Source organism: Gadus chalcogrammus, chromosome 15, assembly GCF_026213295.1.
Source record: "Gadus chalcogrammus isolate NIFS_2021 chromosome 15, NIFS_Gcha_1.0, whole genome shotgun sequence".
NCBI lineage: Eukaryota > Metazoa > Chordata > Actinopteri > Gadiformes > Gadidae > Gadus > Gadus chalcogrammus.
In genome coordinates, this window is record NC_079426.1 from 13,534,876 (window position 1) to 13,555,308 (window position 20,433).

Sequence of the window (20,433 nt, forward strand, 5' to 3'; positions counted from 1 at the left end):
CTGACTGTTTTGATGGAGAATAAGCATTACATGTTTGGTTTGTAATATTGCAGTTCATCATTAGGCCTATTCCTGCTGCAGATGCGTTGCATTCTAAAAATAGATTCAATCAAACGAGTACTCGATTGATCCTCGAGGAGTTCCTTCGATCACTCGAGTTTGGAATTTACTACTCGTGCCCATCCCTAGTTTGTAATGATTTGTAATACACTCACCAAAGCAACAATTCAGATCATTTTGGAATTCATATAAAACAGGTAGAAAGAAGTATCATCACTTCACGGAAAAGTTCGGAGAAATCATCCACATTTATCATCTTATCAACCACACAATGATAGCAGTTTGTCTATGTACACTGCATCTGTCCATAGCAAATAAAGCATAAATAAATAATATATTTCACTGCATTTCAAAAAATAAAAGTCAACGTTCTAATGACTCAAAAAAATCTACAGCCAATAATTGGGACACAGGGATTATTATTACCAAATTAAAAATGTGACCTCCTTCACATCCACAACAGTCTATCTTCAAAGTCACCAGATGTGGGCCCTTCTCACCGATGAGGAGGGGGACCCTGGACACAGTGGCTGCCACGGTAACAGGGGCCTCTGTTTTTGAAACCCGAGTGGTGAGGAGGAGCCACGGAGCTGACCCTGGCTGCCTGGTTTAGTTTCTCAGAGCCCTTCAGGAGCAACCAATTCATTAGCTAATAAGGAGGAGGGCGACCGAGCAACAACAGACTCAGGGAGGGAAAGAAAGTGGGGGGGAGGGGACAGAGAGAGGGGTAGACAGATACGAAGGGAGATGGGAAGAGAGCGAGAAAGACACAGAGAGAGGGTGAAAGTGAGGAAAAGAGAGAGTGTGCGCAAGTGGTGCTGGTGGTGGTGGGGGGGACGGGGAGGGGTAGAGAGAGATGTGTGAAGGACCAGGGCTCAGCAGGTGAAGCTATCATGCAGATTGGTGTTAAGGTGACGGAAAAAAAGGAGTCCATTGTCATTAAGGACAATGCTAGGTCAGATTTGTACTGTGCATGAGGACGATTGCCAACGATCCCCACTCAGCCTTCACATTAGCAAAATTATTACGTACCCAAGTACATCTGTGTACTCGGGTACATTTGTCTACTCCAACAGAGTAGATAAACACCAAGTTGGTTTGCCAAAGGCAAATAAACACAGAGAAGAGTACAGTTTGCATTTGTTTATGTTGTTGCTCCACTGTAGAAAAGCGCGTTGATTGAGAGATCCTGAGCCCAGACAATGGAGCCGACCCTCGCACCATGCCTACGGTCATTGATAGTTTGGAGACGATGTCGAGAACGACATGGGGGGAAAGGGTACTCTGATCCGGGCCTGAGTCCCTGATGTCAAACCCCCCCCTATGGCAGCAGTGCTGAAATTGACATCTTAAGTGTATGATAATTAGAGCCGTGTATGGGAAGAACAGCAGAATATGAAGAGTCATGTATAATATCGACCGATAGCCACTAGTGAATTAAGGGTTAACAATTGTATGCGTGCCGTTTTGTTCCATATATACTTACCGTGGCCCGTTGTGAAAATCAATATTGGAAAAATAATAGCATTACCGGTATTGTAAATCAGGGAATCCCAATCCATCTCATAACTAGGATCATCTTGCCAATAATAAAACTAAATTAAATGTAAAAAATTCTAAATATTATCTTTAAAAATTAAGAAGAACTACAGTGCAGTGAATGGAACAGGATGAGGTTGAGGTAGCGTGCGCCTGGCTGATGAGCACATGTGCGTATGAGCACATGTCAGCCGAGGCCAGAGAAACTGAGCAGCGCCGCAGTGCCTCCCGAGGGAAGGGCCACAACATGCGTGGAAGTGGCGCAGAAGACAAAAAGAAACTAAAAGTGCCATGTCGGCACCGGGGAAACCAGAGCCCTGGGGGTGAGGGGTAGGAGGGGGGAGGTGGGGGGCTGTCCGGCAGAAAGGAGTGATATAAAACACTAATCCCTCTGCTGGCACCAAGACCCCACAGACCACATCAGCACAGGGGAGGACCATTGTTAAAATAACACTGCGGAAGAAGACTGAGTTTGTATGTGTGTACGTACGTAAGGTCGCTCTCCCAAATACCATGCATGTTTATTAGGGAAGGGGGGCTGTGTGTGTGTGTGTGTGTGTGTGTGTGTGTGTGTGTGTGTGTGTGTGTGTGTGTGTGTGTGTGTGTGTGTGTGTGTGTGTGTGTGTGTGTGTGTGTGTGTGTGTGTGTGTGTGTGTGTGTGTGTGTGTGTGTGTGTGTAATACAGTCAGTGCGGGTTGGGGTGTGTGGGATTGCAGGGGTGGAGAGGGAAAGGGGGTGGTAGAAACAGCTGTCACATCAGCCAGTTGAAGTGTATCAAAGTCCTCCATAAAAATCAAAGACGTGGCGTGAGAGAGAGAAAGGGAGCAGACAGGACACGGTAGTTTTACTTTGGAGTTGTTTTTGTGCGTGTTTTCCGTTTAAAGTAGGAAACACACACACACGCACACAGACACACAGACACACGCAACTAAAGCACTCTCACAAGCCACGCACTCCCCTTAAGGGCCAATACATCTTTAGAAGTCAAACAAAGGGACGGCCATCCCTCCCATGTCAGGGTTCAGATGGAGTTTGCTCACCTGTTCTGTCTGCTGAATGGTACACACACTGCCACAGTGTGACACACGTATACATTTAAAATGTACCATTATGAAAAAAAAAAAGAATACGACAACCACTCAAGAACCTTTTAACTTTTAGAAAGCGGATACACAACAAATCCGTATCCAGCTCGTATCGTACGCACACATACATCCCAGAGAGCAAGGGTTAACAGTTGCCGTGAATGTAGTTTATCCAGTGGTGGGTTTGCACTGTCACTGGAAAATCAGCATTTTAGGTTAAAAGTAAACCGACGATGAGGCTACCTAGCAAGGTAAAGGATGCATCAAAGGAAGACTTTCATCAATTGTAGTCAGTGTGAAAATATAGTATCCTAACTGAGGGACTTGAGTGCGATATCAAGGGTATAATCTATACATGCATAAACCATCTTGTTAACTTAAAAAAATACTTAAATTAAAACACACAAAATATATTATTTTGTCTCCTTAAGAGCAGAGTAAAAGCTCCCCAGGCCAGAGACATTCAGGCGCTACTATGCTCCCATTAAACGCATGTCCTCTAACGGAGGCTAATGCTGGTTGAGCCTCAGCTCAGCCTTAGCGTTAAAAGCTAAGGGCTAAGAGCTAAGGGCTAGGAGCAGCCATAGGTTAGCACTGAGCCTTGCTAACATGACAGTAAGGAGGAGAGGTAAGCTGGGTAAAGACAGATCGGTTGCTATGAAAAAAAAAAAAAAAAGGACAGCCCGAGCACTGACAGACGCATTGCTGGGGATCCGTGGACGGGCGGGGGGCTGGTACTCCTTGAGCCAGTCTCCTCTGCATCCATGCCAGAAGGCCTCAGGCCACAGATTCAGAGGAATTAACTCACTTAATGAAAGAGGGGGCGAGCAAGGTCGCTTGTGTGTCTTCATCTCTCTCTGTGTATGCGAGTGTGTGCCTACATGTAACAACGAGAGAGCCTGAGAGAGGGGATACACTCTCTCTCTCTCTGACAGGGGGCACGGACAGAAAAGACGTGTAGGAGGAACAAAGGTTGCAACATTGTGCAGCACACGCTCAACTCTCCACCAGCACAATAGTGGGGGGAAGGAGTTTAGTGCGACGACCAGGGTAAAGAGGAACAGGGCAGCCTGCTGGGAGTGCCACTTGAGGGGATGGAAGCGTAATGTGTGCAAACTTGCACTGAACACCCCAACCCCCCCCAAACCACCCACATCAGAGGCTCCATAGACACGCCGCTCCTATCAAAAGAAGAGAGAATTCCTGTTTTGGCTCGCAACAAAAGGACAGACTTGTTAACTGGGGGCTTTTCAAGCCCACAGATAATTATTTGCCATAATGTTTCGTGGGGGGAAAGACTGGTTTCTATTGCAGTTGCCATCTGCTCTTTTATTTCAATATAATTATTGCGTTGGCCTTCATACGATTTTTATTAAAACATTTCAGTTGGGAAACAATAGTGACTTCCTTGTTGGGTGAATGAAACAGAACAGAGGATTATCTTCATAATGCAGAAAAATGCTTCAGGCGATGGTGAACTACAGCACTTAAAGAAAATGGTAGGCGTATTTTAGCCAACCATTTTAATTGAAGGGGGGGAGGTTAAAACAGTTGTTTAACAAAAGCGCGTCACATTCATAGCTCCAAGCAGATCCATGAGCGGCTAGACAGGTGCATGTGTGCGGTTGAAATGCATCCATGAGTTTAACAAAATGTAATGAATGAGTCATGGCTGTTTATTTGACAGGCCACATAGGGTCATATCACAGTATTCCAAGTCATTGTTGGATAAAACTGGATCTAGTGTGGGAGTGTCAAACGTTAGCGTATACCATGTTTCGTTCAGATAGGGCAATAAATCAAAGCAGTCTTATAGCACTAGATATTTTCCAACCCACCGCATTATTTCTTAATATCCAAGAGCGGCGATAAAGTCCCATCACTGGACCCTGTATTTAAAAGTTGACAGGGTTATTTCACAGTTAGAGAGAAGGAAGAGAGGAGACTGATTTAACAAGCGGTGACCAGCCCAATGGATTAAATTAATTTCCTTGCCTCAGTACCAATGCAGAGAATCTTTCTAGGATTCTGCGTTCAAGCTTGCTACTGAAACATGGGCTCCAGTGTGTTTGAATGAAGCCAGGAGGTGGCAGTACTTGACAGGACCGCTGCTACACTCTCATCCCTCACGGCTCTTCTCTCAGTTTACTATAAAAAAAATACATCCCTATCCCAGCTTCTACCAGTGTGCTGTACTGGCTTCGTACTTCCCGGGAACAGGCTTGTAATGAAACCCCATTCTACATCCTAGGGGAGCACTTGGGAGGGAAACTTCCGAGAGTAGAGCCCAAAAGGACAGATCTGAGAAGCTGATGTCATAACAATCAAAAGTGATGTCTTGCTCTGCATTCAACTTCTTACTCCTCTCAAAGGAGTATTTCTCATTCTCACTAATCAAGAAAGTCAAAATTATTGTTTCATCATCCAATCGCACCACTTTATTAAAGAAAATAAATACCAGGAGCTTTAGGAAATATTTATAGGCTGTTGGAGAAAGCAGTTTGGGCAAACTCAACATTTGATTGGAGTGCTAAAAACGACACGGCTATGTCAAAAGTACTGTGGCGTTTACCTGTAATTAAGATTAAGCCTCTAAGCGTATTTAATTCATACTAGATTAGCAGATAAAAGCACATATCACAGCCTTGTACAATCAGCTTTGGCTTCAAATGTTATTTAACTCTTTAAAATAACTAAAGGAACATGTCCATGTTCTCACGTGTGATGAATGATATAAAATGTAATATAAACCAAATGAAGAAATAATGTGACTAATAATGTTGACATGTATCAAGTACAGCATACTTATAACATATACTTCACATCATATTTCTTTAAAATAAAAACAAATAAATTATATATATATATATATATATATATATATATATATATATATAATGATGCACTACATGTCTACATTGGGAATCATTGCAATTCCATTTTTTATGTTGATTTATTTAGTGTTGTTTTATTTTATTTTACCCAAGACAATATAACAATACACTTACTTAGGTGATTACAACTCATGGGTTAAGCCCGGGCGATACGGGAAATGTTCCGACTGCACTAATCTCTATCAAATCACGGACATCAACTATTTTATCAGTTGAAGGCAAACATCCTAACAAAACAACTTCAGATAATTAACCAGCCAGGATAAGTCTAGGGGGGCTCTGCTAAGGAAGTCATAATATAATAACGATATTTAGAACATGGACTCTAATTAAAGAGGATTGATCCGTATAGGTTCGGATGTCGGGGCACCATGGGAAATGTTCGTGGTAGTCGCTCCTGACACATTCTGCAGATCATGTTGCAATGCTCCCTGAAGTCGCTCTCAGTGACTCTGGCCGCCATAGTTTCCAGCTGGCCCCCGCCACACAAGCACCAGATGCAGACACAAATGAGAGCGGAAGAGGAAGAGGCAGGCGGAATGAGGCTGAAGAGATGGTAATAATCGGAACGGGCCCGGTGGAGGACGCCCCGTACCCCAGCCCTGGCCGCTGCTGTCCCGGCGCAGTCATGCCGACAAGAGAGGACCGGAGAGTTTGAGGAAATACATAGAAAGTGGTTGTGGGGGCCGTTGGACCCTATTGCCATGGATACGCCGTCCCTTTGAGCCGTGCTGATGAGATGCGCTGGTCGAGGAGACGGGGGAGGGGAGGGAGGGATTATGGGGGCTACCGTCAGGTCTGGAACGATGGAGGGAGAGTAAGGGGGGGGGGATTTCTCAGGCAACCTATGTGGAATGTCGGCTCTCCTTGGTTCATTTCATAAAATATTTGTTTCCATACAAATTACACTTTTGCTAGATCATTAAATGTAGCAAGTGTAATTTTTTATGAAAGTAGTCAATTTTCATTCCCCAATTCTAGGGGAGGCTTTTTAAAATTGTTGTTGTAAAATTAAGCAATACAATATTATCCACTACTTACAATAACAATACACGGACAATATAGAAAGCAAAAAATAAACATGCCCTAAACCTGACATGGGACTTTCTGGCTTGGGCTGGTATTAGTGTGGTTCTACAATGCAGTACTACAACTAATGCACCACTTCTATGTGTAACAGTAAAGTCCGGTATCAAATACATCAGTGCTATGAGTGTGACCATGGTTTGCCATGGTATCTAACCAGAATTTTTTTGGCACAGGCCAGTCAACCTTAACTACTCAATATTATTACACATACTAAAGTTCTATTGTACTGAAGCCCGGCCCTCGAACAGGACACCGGCCCCCCCTCTCTTCCACATGAACCAACTTGATCATCGCAGTTTAGACTCTCAGCGAGCCATGTGTTCCCATTTCACACTGCTCTGATAAGCACGGCGGGCGGGACCACCGGGCCGCGCCGGTGTTATGACGCGCGGGCTGTGCCGTCCGTACAGAGTGACGGCTGCGAGCACGGCGCTGGTGAGAATAGCGCATTCCCCGCATTCCGCCAGCGAGCTAGCAATGAGCGGCACCCCAGCACTCATTAGTCACAAAGGAAAACTCTGACCTTTATAAATTGCCAACATGAAACATAATCCTGGAGAATCAACAGCAACCTCACACACCCTCCGACGCTAGCTTAAGCCTATATGCAATCAACTGTTTAATCATTCCGTCCCTAAATTTAATTTCCACGGATACATACTCGTGTGAGAGAATGTGTGCGTGGGTGCATGTATGAAATGTAATTTAAGAGCATTGCAGCAAAAAAAGAAGCAAAACTAATAATATACACATTTAGCGGTATAATCCACTCCTCAGGCTTGTAAGGTTGTTTATCTTATTTATGAAGAACTGTGAAGCGAGAACTGTGAACGGTTCTTAATGTGGTTAAGGTATGGTATCTAAAAGTATCAAATTGATTGAACCAACTTGTAACTCATGGGATGTGGGATGGCGGTGGAGGACTCACCTATGAGGCCGTAGGAGAGGAACTTGTTAACGGAGGTGAGAGCGAGGCCTGTGATTGGTCCGGTCGTGTCCTCGGAACGCACCACTTCCAGGAACGGCCGCAGGAACACGTTGGGCTCCACATCCGCCAACTCTGCAGAGACAGACAGAGAGAGAGACCAGAGAGAAATAATAAGAGAGAGAAAAAATAAGAATAACAAAAAGAGGGGGAGAGAGAAAGACGAGAGGACGCTTAAACACATGGAGGGACTATCGATTTGACAATTGGATTGAAAAAAATGTACCCTTCATTTGTATAGCAGTTTTCTACAATAAAAGCCAACACATCTTTACTTAACGACCATGACAGATGGCAACAGAAAGTCAACGTAAATTTTTTGGGTTCATTTAGATCAGTGTTTGTAAATATACAACAGCAATGGGAAACTTCAATATTGTAACGAACATCTTCGGTCAACAAACATCTTTAGATTCAAGTACAAAATTGCCGGCTCTGAAATGAAAAGAAAAACTCATGTGGCTTTCATAAGAAGCTTTTTCAAATAACAATACATGGTGTGCACTCGCCTCCACACACACCAAAAAAATTAAACATCACTTTCAAATATCCTTAATGCCCTAGTGATCCCCTCCACTTATTGTGGTGGAGGATTCTGCTTAAATCGCCCTCATCTCACGGCGCAATCCTCTGCAGGACCTTAGCCCTGAAAATGTGTTTGGCACACAAACAAGGCCTGACAGAGGCGGTGGACAGAGTTTAATATACTCTCCCTCCCTGCTCTATAAAGGTCTGTGTAAACAGCCCCTGGTGCCCTCTGGGAGCAGATCAGGGGGGAATTAGCCACGCTAGAGGTTGTAACCCCCTCTCTCTCTATCGGCTGCTGGAGGTGAACAGGAGATGGGGGGGGGGGGGGGGGGGGGGGGGGGGGGGGGGGAGATGGGTGTGTGTGGAGGGTGTAGGAGTTGGATAAAATATATAAATAAAAGTGAGGACTAGGAGCATGTGATGAGATGGCTAAAGAAGGCCCACTGAGGCAGTGATTCTTCGTATTTATTTCTAAATACGAAGAATAGGTGATCATGTTTCAAGATTATGGTCCACAGTGAATGGTAGTGGCCGCTTTTATCACGTACAACCATTTCTGATTCATTTAGAAGAGGCATGGAACACTTTGAGCATAAGCATTAGAAACAGAATGTGTCTCGACTTGATTGAAGTACTTCAATAAAGACTGCCCTACAAAAGATTCCCATGCATTAAAATACAAACAATACTGTGTAGCTCAACTGGTAGAGCATGGCCGTAACCCAGGGTAAGGAGGACAGGATCTCAATGGGCTCACCCTTGCCATGAATGTATGCACACGATCGTACACTATCATTCTCAAAAAGTACTTTAAATTACAATTGCTTCGTCTCACTTCGGTCTCGTGCACTGTGAAATCATCCAGCCAACCAACCACCCAATCATCTGTCTCTCTGAATGTTCCTCTCTCACGCTCTTTCCCTTGCACCTTTATTGTCTCCCTCCCCTTCATCGAGAGGATGGAGAGGGAGAGAAGAAAGGGGGCTAGGGGAGAAGAGAAAAACAAGAACCAGGTAAAACAACAACAGGCCAAATGACTGGAGTCACGCACACCTCACTGAGCCATTGCAGCGAGGTAGTGCTGGCCACAGCAATACCACGAGGATTAGGGCTTGCTTGAGAACAGCCCCACTCCAAACTGAGGGAAGAAAGGACTTCAAAAGGCGTCCAAGGAGAGCGTCCAACCAATTTTAAAAAGTGCACATGTGACCGCCCAGCATTAATGTGTGATACCAGATACCCCTGCGGCTTGTTTGGAAATCAAATATGAAATAATTTCGGAAAGATCAGAACTCTCCTTTATCGGGCGCCAGGTCGCGTTTTCAAACCATCTTACGAATGCATATCTTTGGGTTTATGAAAAATCTGTTTTGGGGATCTGGTACTTTCCATGCATCAGGGAGAAGTCTAAATGCGTTTTAAGTCTTCGGGGTTGCAAGGGAGCGTTTAAATCTAGTGACAATCGCATCCAATACGACCTGGGGAGAAATAAACTTGCGTGACTCTTTCAAAAGAACCGCCAGTCCCTGATACGACCCTTGAGGAACTCAATGTTCACCACTAGACTCAAAAACCATACTATCGAAAAATACATTTAACCATGAATGACACCAAGGGTGCATTGAAGACAGCAGAAGTGATGTTGGTCCAATCATTCGATAAGCTGGCAGAAAACTTTTTGAGAAGGGGGTCTTAGTGTCCTATTACGTTACAGTGGAGATAAAAACATTTGGGAAGGGGAAGCAGGGAGCTGAAATGAATCTGTCAATAGATCATGATGAAGACTTCATCAAAGGTGATCACCCTGTAAGTGCCTTCTCAACAACTCGGATTGGAAAACTCAATTGTGTTTTATTGATCCGGCTGTGAACACAGCACTGGACTGGATACGTTTTGCAGTGGCAACCACAGCCTCCAAACCCACCATCAATCTCCAATCCCCTAAAATACAGGCTCTGCACTTCAGCTCAATCTTCTGAAATATAATAGTAATGACGATGATGGACACAGCCGTAGTGCAGCAATCAAACGATAACCATGTTGACCCTTGGTTGTCATTGATCATATATTTTTCTATAAAAAGTGGGATCAGAGCCACGAGCCTCGTCACAATGTTATGTCAGGGCTGGGTTGGTGGGGTGCAATGCAAACAATTAAGAGGGCACCAGTCGTAATTGGTCGAAGACCAGTTTGAAAAATGGGGCCCAGCAGGATTCACCAAAGGTCTAATCCTATGTACCTTTAGCACTCTGCGGCCCCCATGCAACTGCTGTACACTTCGGAGCGCGAAGCTAGCCATGTGTGGCTTACCTCTCACCAACTAACCCCCGCCGAGGGAGGGCAGGAGGGGAGGGGGGTGGGGGGAATGGACCTTTGCCTCCCTGGAGAACCAGCCAGGATGAGGAGTGATGCACTGACAACGTGAAGCTCTAACACATGCACATCCATTGGCAGTGGACCGGAAAGGACTTAAAACATGGGGAGCTGCAGGGCGAGCTCCCATTCTGTATATCAACTGTAATGGAGACCAATAACAAGCAGAAACACAAGATACAGTACAGAGAACAGAAAACACCATTTACACTTGATCCAACCCATTACTTTTTAGGAAATATGAAATGATCCCAATTGTTACATTCACTCCCACCAGAATTCCATGTGAAATCTTTCAAATCGACTAAATGAGGCCCGAGTATAATACAGCTATGACTGTGAAGGAATGGTAGAGTAGAGCAAGTGAAAGGTCGAAGAGCCAAAGGCAGCGGATATACAATATAAAAAACTGGAGGATTACAACACCGGTGTTGGCATCGCGTCTAACAAACCTTCTTGTCTTCACACACCATGCAAAATCGGGCTTGTTGAATAGCATCCAATAGGATAAACAAATGGCAACTTTAGTGGAGTAGAACTTGCGACAGATTGCATTCCAGCTTAATTGTGAACCTTTAATTCCATTCTAAAGAGAATAAAGACAAAAAAGGATAACTTAATTTAACTTAAATATGTGTGTGAAAGACAGAACACCCAAGAGCGAGAGACACGGACAGACAGAGTAAGAGATGTTGTCCGGTGTAAAGTTTGGGAAGGGGAAGAGGGCCTGGGGCTATTCAGAGCACCACATGATGACCACTAGAAACACAATCGGTGGTCGACTGCGGGCCCTGGGGCCGATGGGCCCTTTGTGATTGCTTAATTATATCACAAAGGGCTGAAGGACTAAATTTGTCTGCCTGCCGTGTCACATATTTAAAGTTATACAAGCCACTGGTGCAATATTTTTTAGGTAATGGACAGCGTTGTCCATTTACACATTCCCATACTGACAATTCATGTCAATTTCAAAATGATTGAATGATTTGAAAACCATTTATCAACATCAATTTATTCAGGCAAAAACTGTGATTGCTGCTTGTGGGCATGACCCATGGCGTAAAATGTCCACTATCATATGATGTTCTCTGAAAACAAATATGATTGTTTTTTGGGAATCACGTAATCTAAGCTATATTGATGCGTGAACAAGTACATGTGCAGGAAACAGTATATTTGGCAATTGCTATTGGAAATAATAGACTGTGTTTAAGCTGCTACCACGCATGCCCGGGAGTGTACTGTGAATCATTGTAAACTGGTTATACAGCGAATAACTTAAATTCACCCACATGTGAAACAACCCAAGTAGAAGATATAGTAATAATAATTGTCTCCTAATTATGCTCCCGCTGGCGACAGTCACTCTGTCACCAACTAAATCTTTAATAGAAGCAGGAAAAGATCGCCCCGTTTGACTTTATCTTGAGATGACTTCTTCCAAATACAATAAGGGGAATGGGGGGGACCAAACACTGATGGTTATTGATCCGGGGCAGAAGGGGGGAGGGATGCTTGGTTATCAACATCCCAGGTCCTGGATTGCAGTGGAAGAAAAGGAGAGAGACGTTGTTTTAACAAGTACACCCAGGCCAAATTAATTCCACAGAGGCCCAAAGGGAAGGTTCCCATCCGTACGTCTTGTCCGAGGTGGTCAGACACGACATCTTTTACCGTGTCCAACATGTTTTTTTTATTTATGTCAAATTCAGTACCCCCCCCCCCCCCCCCCACACGCAAATTAATTTATCCCTTTTCCCCCAATTCACCCCACTCCTTCCATCACTCTGGAAGGAAATTGGCACTTGTCGAAGGAGCCAATTAGGACGTAGCAATGCTATGGAGCTCCATATGGGGGTGGGCTTTCTGGCCACAGTGGTATTTTATAGATGCCTTGTACAATGCTCCTGAACGACCAAAACAGGCAATTTGAAAAGCCCCCGGAGAAATTAAAAGTTTTCCGATAGCTTGAAAGGGATGGCTGGCTGGCGGTAAGGGCGACTACAGGGGAGCATCTCTGAGAGGCTGGGTGGAATATAGTTTGCATGTGTACACACACACACACACACACACACACACACACACACACACACACACACACACACACACACACACACACACACACACACACACACACACACACACACACACACACACACACACACACACACACACACACAGCTTTTATACTGTTCAGGGAACAAGAGAAACTAGTGTGCAGGAACGCAACATGGGACCAAGAATGATTGACAGGCTCGTGGGGACCCTTGAGAGTCCCTACGTTTCCCTGAGATCGCATGAGAAAGAGTTTCTATTGTCTTGTTAAAGTGTCAATTTTGCGAATTTCAGTTTTGTTCTTTGGCGACACCTTTGGCGATACGTTTTCATTGCAGATGTTTGGGACCGCACTTCTCAGACACCCGAACAGTGTCGCCTGTATAACATCAGTCAGTTGGCTTAATGGCAAGAGACTGGAAAATAAACAGTACTCCTCTTCAGACAAATGATTTGAAGTGAGTTGAAGAGACTGTTGCATTAGCTCCTCCTACTATGAAACACTGCCAGGTGATGGAAAACGCAACACTAGCTGTGGACCACTTGTGATTTTCCCGGGATGTTTGACCCCGCGACCCAGTTCGTAACTTTCATAATACTGAAAATGTCAGGGGTTTAATATTTGGACCGCAGTCTGCATCACCATTGTGTTACCTCAGTTGGCATTACATATTTTCATCAATGAATATGGACATTTTTATCTTTTTCATGTTTTATGATTTTGTTATTCACATAAAGATATTATAGTGGTGTTGCTTAAAATCAATCCAATGACACATCATGCGCATCTGTTTCCGTTTCTGTAGTATTGTCTCTTGGCAATACTTCTGCTAGATGTGGACCCCACCCCCACACACCCCCACCCCCACACACACACACACGTTTGGTTGACCATGAATATATGGTGCCTTTAGATTAAAGATAACATGGACTGTGGACACACAGCCACCTCCAAACCAGCTCCAGGCCTCAGGACAGTGTTCAAACTGCCCTTTGTCTTCCATATTGATCATTAACACAAACTAAGGGCATGTCCCCCGGGGGACCAGTGTGTGAGTGTGATGAGAGAGAATTTGGAAATACATCGTATTACAGTTAAAACAAAAGGTCTTAGGTTATGAGCTATAAAGTACAACCCCTGGGAACGTAAATGAAAACGAATGGGCCTAGCATTCACATGTGTCTAATAGGCTAGCTATTCAGTGTAATCCTTAAAAAAACGTAAACTATAATCCGGTCAAAGCAAAGCAGGTGCATTCGAAAAAGCATGACTTTATTAGCACATATTTCCAGTGTCGGGGGCATTGGCGGGGGGGGGGGAATATATGTGCTATATGTTGCACCTGTTATCCTGTACATAAAATGTGTTCTCTGTGCCGCATACTTTTCACACACAGACCATGAAATCTGGACGGCGGTGTGGCAAAGAAGGGGGGTTAATGTTTTCCCCAGGCCCCCCCATCGCCGTGGTGATGGATGGACATGCTTCACGCTCGATCTTCGTCTGAACAACCGGATGTCATTTCGTGCAGGAAAGAAAATAAAACTGCCGAGCTAGCAAACAGGAAGAAAATATCTCCTTCACTTCAAAGTGTGTGGAAAGTAAACCAACACTTACAACGCGTATTTCGAGAGTGCGTATTTCAGTGTCAATGTGTATTGTGAGGATAAGCAATAGTCACCTTGTTTATTATTGAAATAAAAAAGGTGCCTCATGCACCAAAATAAATGATAAAACACTGAATGGCTATTTATTGTAGATATTTCTTCCAATTCAGTTCTGAGGTATTTTATTATTATTATTATTATTATTATTAGTAGTAGTAGTATTATTATTATTAGTATTATTATTATTAGGCAGGAAGACATCATTATATTCTAGTAAAAACATGATTGCAATTTTTAGTTACGGGTTGAACAGCTCTTAATTTGACAAATTTCCTTGAAGTCTAAACATAAGAGGTCGATGTACATTTCCGTCAGAGTTGGCAGGCTCTTATTTTGACAGAAACACCTCGGCGGTAAACAGCGGCCCTCTGATCCAATCAGCCACATTTCATTTATAATGCTCAACCATTTGCTCCCAACTGTCAATCGTTCTGCGGTTGCCCTTCAGACGAGGTGCCATCAAATTATCGCCTCTATTTCCAGAAAAACAAACACAGGAGCAAGACAAGATATTTCCATTTGTTCCTGTGACCATATAACCTTGCATACATCAGTCGCGTCTTGGGAAAGATGGTGGGGGATGGTGGGGGATGTGGGGGGGGGGCAATGAGTTTGAGAAAGGGTTATTGCTCCGTATTGAATACCGTTAGGGAGAGGATGGGTTTCAGCTCAGTAGTGAGTACAGTTAAAGAGGGGGGGGGGGGTATGGCTCAGTAGTAGGTACAGTTAAATGGATGAGGGGGTTCAGCTCAGTAGTGGGTACAGTTAGGAGGAATGGCTAAGTAGTGGGTACATTTAGGGAGAGGAGGGGGTATGCTCAGTATTGGGTACAGTTAGGAGGAATGGTTCAGTATTGCATCAGTTTAGGGGGTGGAGGAGGAATGGTTCAGTATTGTATCAGTTATTGGGTGGAGGGGATAACGCAGCTTGCCCACTGCATCCGTCCGTCAACGGACGACGGAAGGCCTGTCTGATGGATGGGGGAGTGGTATTTGCCGACGGAGCCACGATCTGATTGGCTGACGGATCTGTTGCAGCCTGAAAAGTTACAATTTTCTCAACTTCTGAACGCAAGAGACGGAGCCGACGGAACGGACGGACACACAATGCATTTCGGGATCGCCCCATGCAAAGTCAATGAGATCCGTCTACGGACGGATGCAGTGGACATGGGGTGTTAGGCTCAGTATTGGTAGTTAGGGGGTGGAAGGGGTATATCAACAGAGAGCCGCCTCAGGATCCATCAACACACACACACACACACACAACTATGATTAAGACTGCTATCCTCAAAACATCATGAAGAGAGAAAGGAGGTGAGAAGGAGGGAGACGGGGACAATTGTCAAAGAGGTTTGTGATGAAGGCGGTGGTAGGGTGGTGGCGTCTGCATGCTCACAAGCAGGGACAACTGACGGGGTGGTTGTGGGGGCATGGGGGGGTGGTGTCTGTATGGGCGACAGTCACAGGATAGGGATGGGCAGGCAGGGACGGTGGCTTCGGTCTGGATGCTCAGAAGCAGGGACAGACAGACAGGGTTGTGGTTTGTGGAGTAGTTGGTGGGGGTCTGGACGTACAGAAGGAGGGACGTCAGACAGGGGATGGGGTGGTGGAGGCTGGGGGTCTGGATGCACAGAGCCGGTGCCCTCATTCGTCTCACCTGCTGCGCTCCTTCAGCACTCCACTAATGGCATTCTCGGGGGTATGAGGAATCCTACAACCACGCACCGTAGACTTTCACAACAGGCTCGGGGGGCCCCTGCCTGTTCGTAAAAGACACAATACAAGGCCGGCACGCAGGCACACTGGCGCTCGCGCCGCAACTGTGGCGTACCTCAAAGTGCTGCTCCAACAGAGAGGATGCCAGGAGACACCAACAGGGTTTATTTTTATTTGGACTTGAATGCGGTGAGCACACGAGAGCGAGTCAATCAAACAGGAGGAGGAAATGTGAAGGCAACCGTGGTAGCCGAGCCTCTAGGAAAACAAACATGAGATGATTTAGGGACTTATGTAATGGATGGCACTCGCACTGGTGTAAATCTCTCACCTCAAAATGGGTCTGTTATGATTAGGATTCCAATGAGATTTAGATTCTTTAGAGGGAAAAAAACTGACGCAACACATTTCATCCTAACACCAACACTTGTTTACCCAAAGCACACAATTGTGACTGAAGGCATCAATTGGAAATAAAACAATAGAAAACCTTGTATTTTTTAAGGGCTGTATTATAATGAATGCAAACACTAATTACAACCATAATACTACTAAAGCACTACTACTACTATTACTGAAACAACTAGTAGCATAAGCACACACTACAGCCTGTTAAAAATATAGGCATATAATCAGGAGCTAGGTTCATATAGCTGTGATTTTTTATGAGCCAGACACATTATAACCATTATTTATAATCATTAAGCAGATTTTTTTTTCATCTTAGGCCAATTACAGTGATTTATTTTAAGTACATACCAGGTGGGAATTTACTTTCCTCAGAGTTGAGCCTTCAGGCAAATTGTGGAAATCGACAGACCCCATGTCTATTTGGCAGGGTGTCAAGCACCCTTACCACTACAGTATCCTGACCCCTCTTTAAGTTTTATAGCCCGGGACCATCAAACCAAGAGAGAGTGGCTTGGACAGGAAAGGGCCCATATGCCAAAGCCATGATGTGGTGAATGAAAACAAAACACCGTGGCCTCACAGCGTGAGCCGGTCAGGGCACGTTGGTGGATGATGAGCCCTGAACCTCTGGCAACGCTCCAGGGGTAAATCCTCCAAGTAAGACCCCCTGCCGAGTCATCCCAGGGGCAGGCTCATCTTCACCCTCCTCATCTACCTTGACATGACACCCGACGCCAGCTGTTTTGCAGCCCCTGCTGGGGTTCTAAGCTGCCCGTCTGTGTTGCACTGGCTTTTCCAGACCAAGAGATAATAAATGATAAATCGTGTTTGAAGAGTCACCAACCTGCATAGAGTAACTAATGTGTGAAGAACTGCGCCATCTTTGGTGAAACGTAGCATTGAATTATAACACAATGGGTCATCTACGTTACACTTTCACAAGCTGATTGTGTATCGGATGCAAGGGCTTGTATTGATCTTGATGAAACGAGAAGAGATACTTGTCGTTTGACTGAAAAATTACCCCTTGTTTTTGTGCATTTTAAAAGTGTTTTGTATCAAGGAACTATAAAAAGTTATGGCGTACACTCTTCATGCCTGATTTGAATTTCAAAAATATAAATTAAATCAATTGTGCTTGTTGCAGTCATAATTGTTTATATTATAGTCATGACTATTAATTAAATTGCACATGTTGATCCAATCAGATATAAGCAATCCACTTTAATAGGCATGGCCAATGTAATCCCCAAGTCAGGGATGGAAAGGCGTGAGTGGAAAGGCCTTTTCTCCTCCACTTCATCCCTGCCTGGGAGCAGTGCAAGCACCTCATTTGAATGTAACCCATTCAGCAGGCAAGCCCATCAGTATTAATAGGCCGATACCACTGTATTTAGACGTGATGCTCCCTTTATTCCCACCCTGCATTGACAAGCAAATCCTCTGTGTGTGTTTAATAAATCACAGCGGTTAGGTGCGCGGGCTTAGTCTCAAGTCACCCTAATGACTATATTATGAGCCCCAGCATTAGGAAGGATTAATACTAATCTGGGCTGTTTCAGTTTACCCTGGGCTGTAGGGCCAGGAGGGTCGACAGGACAACAGATCAGCGTGTGCCCTCTGCACAGAAACATCCATCCACCCACAGCTCCCAAACAGCTCAGGAGAACATTAATGAGCTGGTTTTACATGGAGGTTATCTGCTCAGGGAGAAGTGGGGAAAATAAAAAGAGAGGCCCATCTCGATGGCTTTCTCCCCCACCACCACCACCACCACCACCAGCGATCTCTGGGGGTATCTCTGGTTACTTTGCAAGCTTTAGTCTGGGAAGCACACTCGGAGAATAACCCCTAGTGGTCCCCTCACAAGCCCTGTACAGCTGGGATAAACACCCAAACAAATAGTTGTTGGGACTAGATATACAGAGCTGAAAGCCTGCCTGTTCCATCTGGAGGGCTGGTGGGTTGAGCCAGCACAAGCCCCGGCTGCTCCAGCCCGAGGTTGACTACAGTCTACAAGCAACACTTTCTATAGACAGTGGAGAATATAGAGAGAAATGTGGCATTGAATAAAGCGGAAAATGGTTCTGCAAGAGAATGACTGGAGCTAACTTTTACTGTAAAGAATGTAGATGAGTGCAAGAGTAAGTCAGGATTTGCAACTGTAAAAAGATGCCTGTTTAAGCAACTGAGAATATTGCCAATGTTTGTACCCTTCTAATATTAATAATAAAAAATAATCTGTATCAAAGAGTTAATGATGATATAAAATATAACGTAGATCAATTAGAGGACAAAATGTACCGTATGAGCACTCAGTATACATATTGCACGTGGCCCTATCCATAGCTCCACTGGCGAGATACATTTGTAACACTGATGCCACACAGGATCCATGGATGTGTGCGTGTCGGGAGCGGAGGGGGGGGGGGGCATTAAAGCCTATCAGGTTTACCCCCACTGGGCTCTAAAATACCCCAAGCTGAGTGGCCAGAGATGCCCCTGGCCGGCTTAGCAGACCAAGGCGACAACTGTCATAAATGACTCCCCTGTGGACTGGCGTGTCTGCCATACTATAACAAGCTGCAGGGGTAAAGGCATGGCACATCATGATGGAGTACCAGGGAGGGCAGCAGGCCAACGCCTGACGCCCTCCCGCAGTGGACATCTCGCCACAGCACACGACTGTTCACTCAGGTTTTAGTTTGGGTTTCTTTTCCTAAACGGATGTGTCAACAGAACAACAGGATGTGATGTGTCAATAGCGAAGATTCTCGTATTTTGTGACCCCTGCCAACCCCGGACCCCGGGCTTCTGGGAGACCCGGGGATCCTTCCTTCGGCACGTCAACCGGAGACGGACGCAGAGTGGCTGGAGAAGGCCTGGAGAGACCACCTCCTCCAGACCACTTCACTGTGGTTCACATGGCAGCTCGTTCCAGTGATGTATAAAGTGCACTTCCCTGGGGCTTGCTGTTTGTCATAAAACATCTCTCAGCACATCATTTAACCAAACTGGAGAGGCAGAGTTGTGGGGGGGGGTGGAGGGGAGGCAATGGAACCCAAAAAAAAAAAAAAGAGAATACAAACATAATTTACAAAAGTGGCGTTGGAGTCTAATAGTGGGGCTGGTTGCCAGAAGTGCAGTAACTCTAAACCGTGGCGTGGTAAGTGGCTTCTCAGAGAATACTGTTGGGTAATGTCAGACAGCTGAGCAAATGGGAATGGGTCCAGGGAGTGCATTATCCTTATGAATTCATGACAAAATTCTTCCAACGGACACGGAGGTGTTTTGTAAACACTTCGCTGTGCTTTCGCTCAAGAAACTGTGGAAGAGCAAAAAAAAGGAAATTCTACGTTGTGTGTGGAGAGCTACTTGAGTTTTGAAGATTTATTATGTGCACTCCCTCTCTTGTCGTATTTACCTCACGCCACTGGCGCTGAGGTCATCCGGCGAGCTGCTGGGTTTATTGTATGCTTGAGTGTTGCTCCTCAACCTCCTAATTTGGGGTCATTTTATGAGGATTTGAGAGTTTTCAGCAGTGTTCATTTCCTTTTACTGTGTTCAGGGCCGTTCCGAAAAAAGTTTGATAGGAAAATTGAGATTGGCCACCGAGAAAGTATTGTATTTCAAATATATTTGGCATTGCTGGGAGATTATATCCAGTTTACAACTGAATTCTTGGTTGTGACAACTGTGCTTATGCTGCAGGCTTCGTGGTTATTAGCCCAGAACCACAAGTGGTGGGCCTCATGCACTACGCCACTTTAAAGCCATTGGAAACAGAGTGAAAGGGTGCCAACACCAAGGCTGAAACCGACAGCGTATCGGGTTAAAAGCATTAGCAACCACATCGGCTACTTATTTGCATTTAGAATTTTCCTCCTGATTTCAACATGGTTTTAAACATCTAAACCCTCTTTGTTTGTTGTTGTTTGCCCTCTTAAAACATCACAGAGGGGGGGAAAAAACCTTTCCCGTTTTACCAGGTTTTTTTCTGCAGCGCCATGCGTCTCCATCGCACCCAG

General features: G+C 44.9%; 1 protein-coding gene across 1 annotated transcript in view; it reads right to left on the reverse strand.

The window, feature by feature from the left end:
- Positions 1 to 20,433, reverse strand: part of LOC130404161 (Golgi-specific brefeldin A-resistance guanine nucleotide exchange factor 1-like) — a 78,807-nt gene that overhangs the window by 42,015 nt on the left and 16,359 nt on the right. The window contains 1 exon segment of the mRNA XM_056608795.1: positions 7,596 to 7,727. Coding sequence (XP_056464770.1) covers positions 7,596 to 7,727 — 132 coding nt within the window.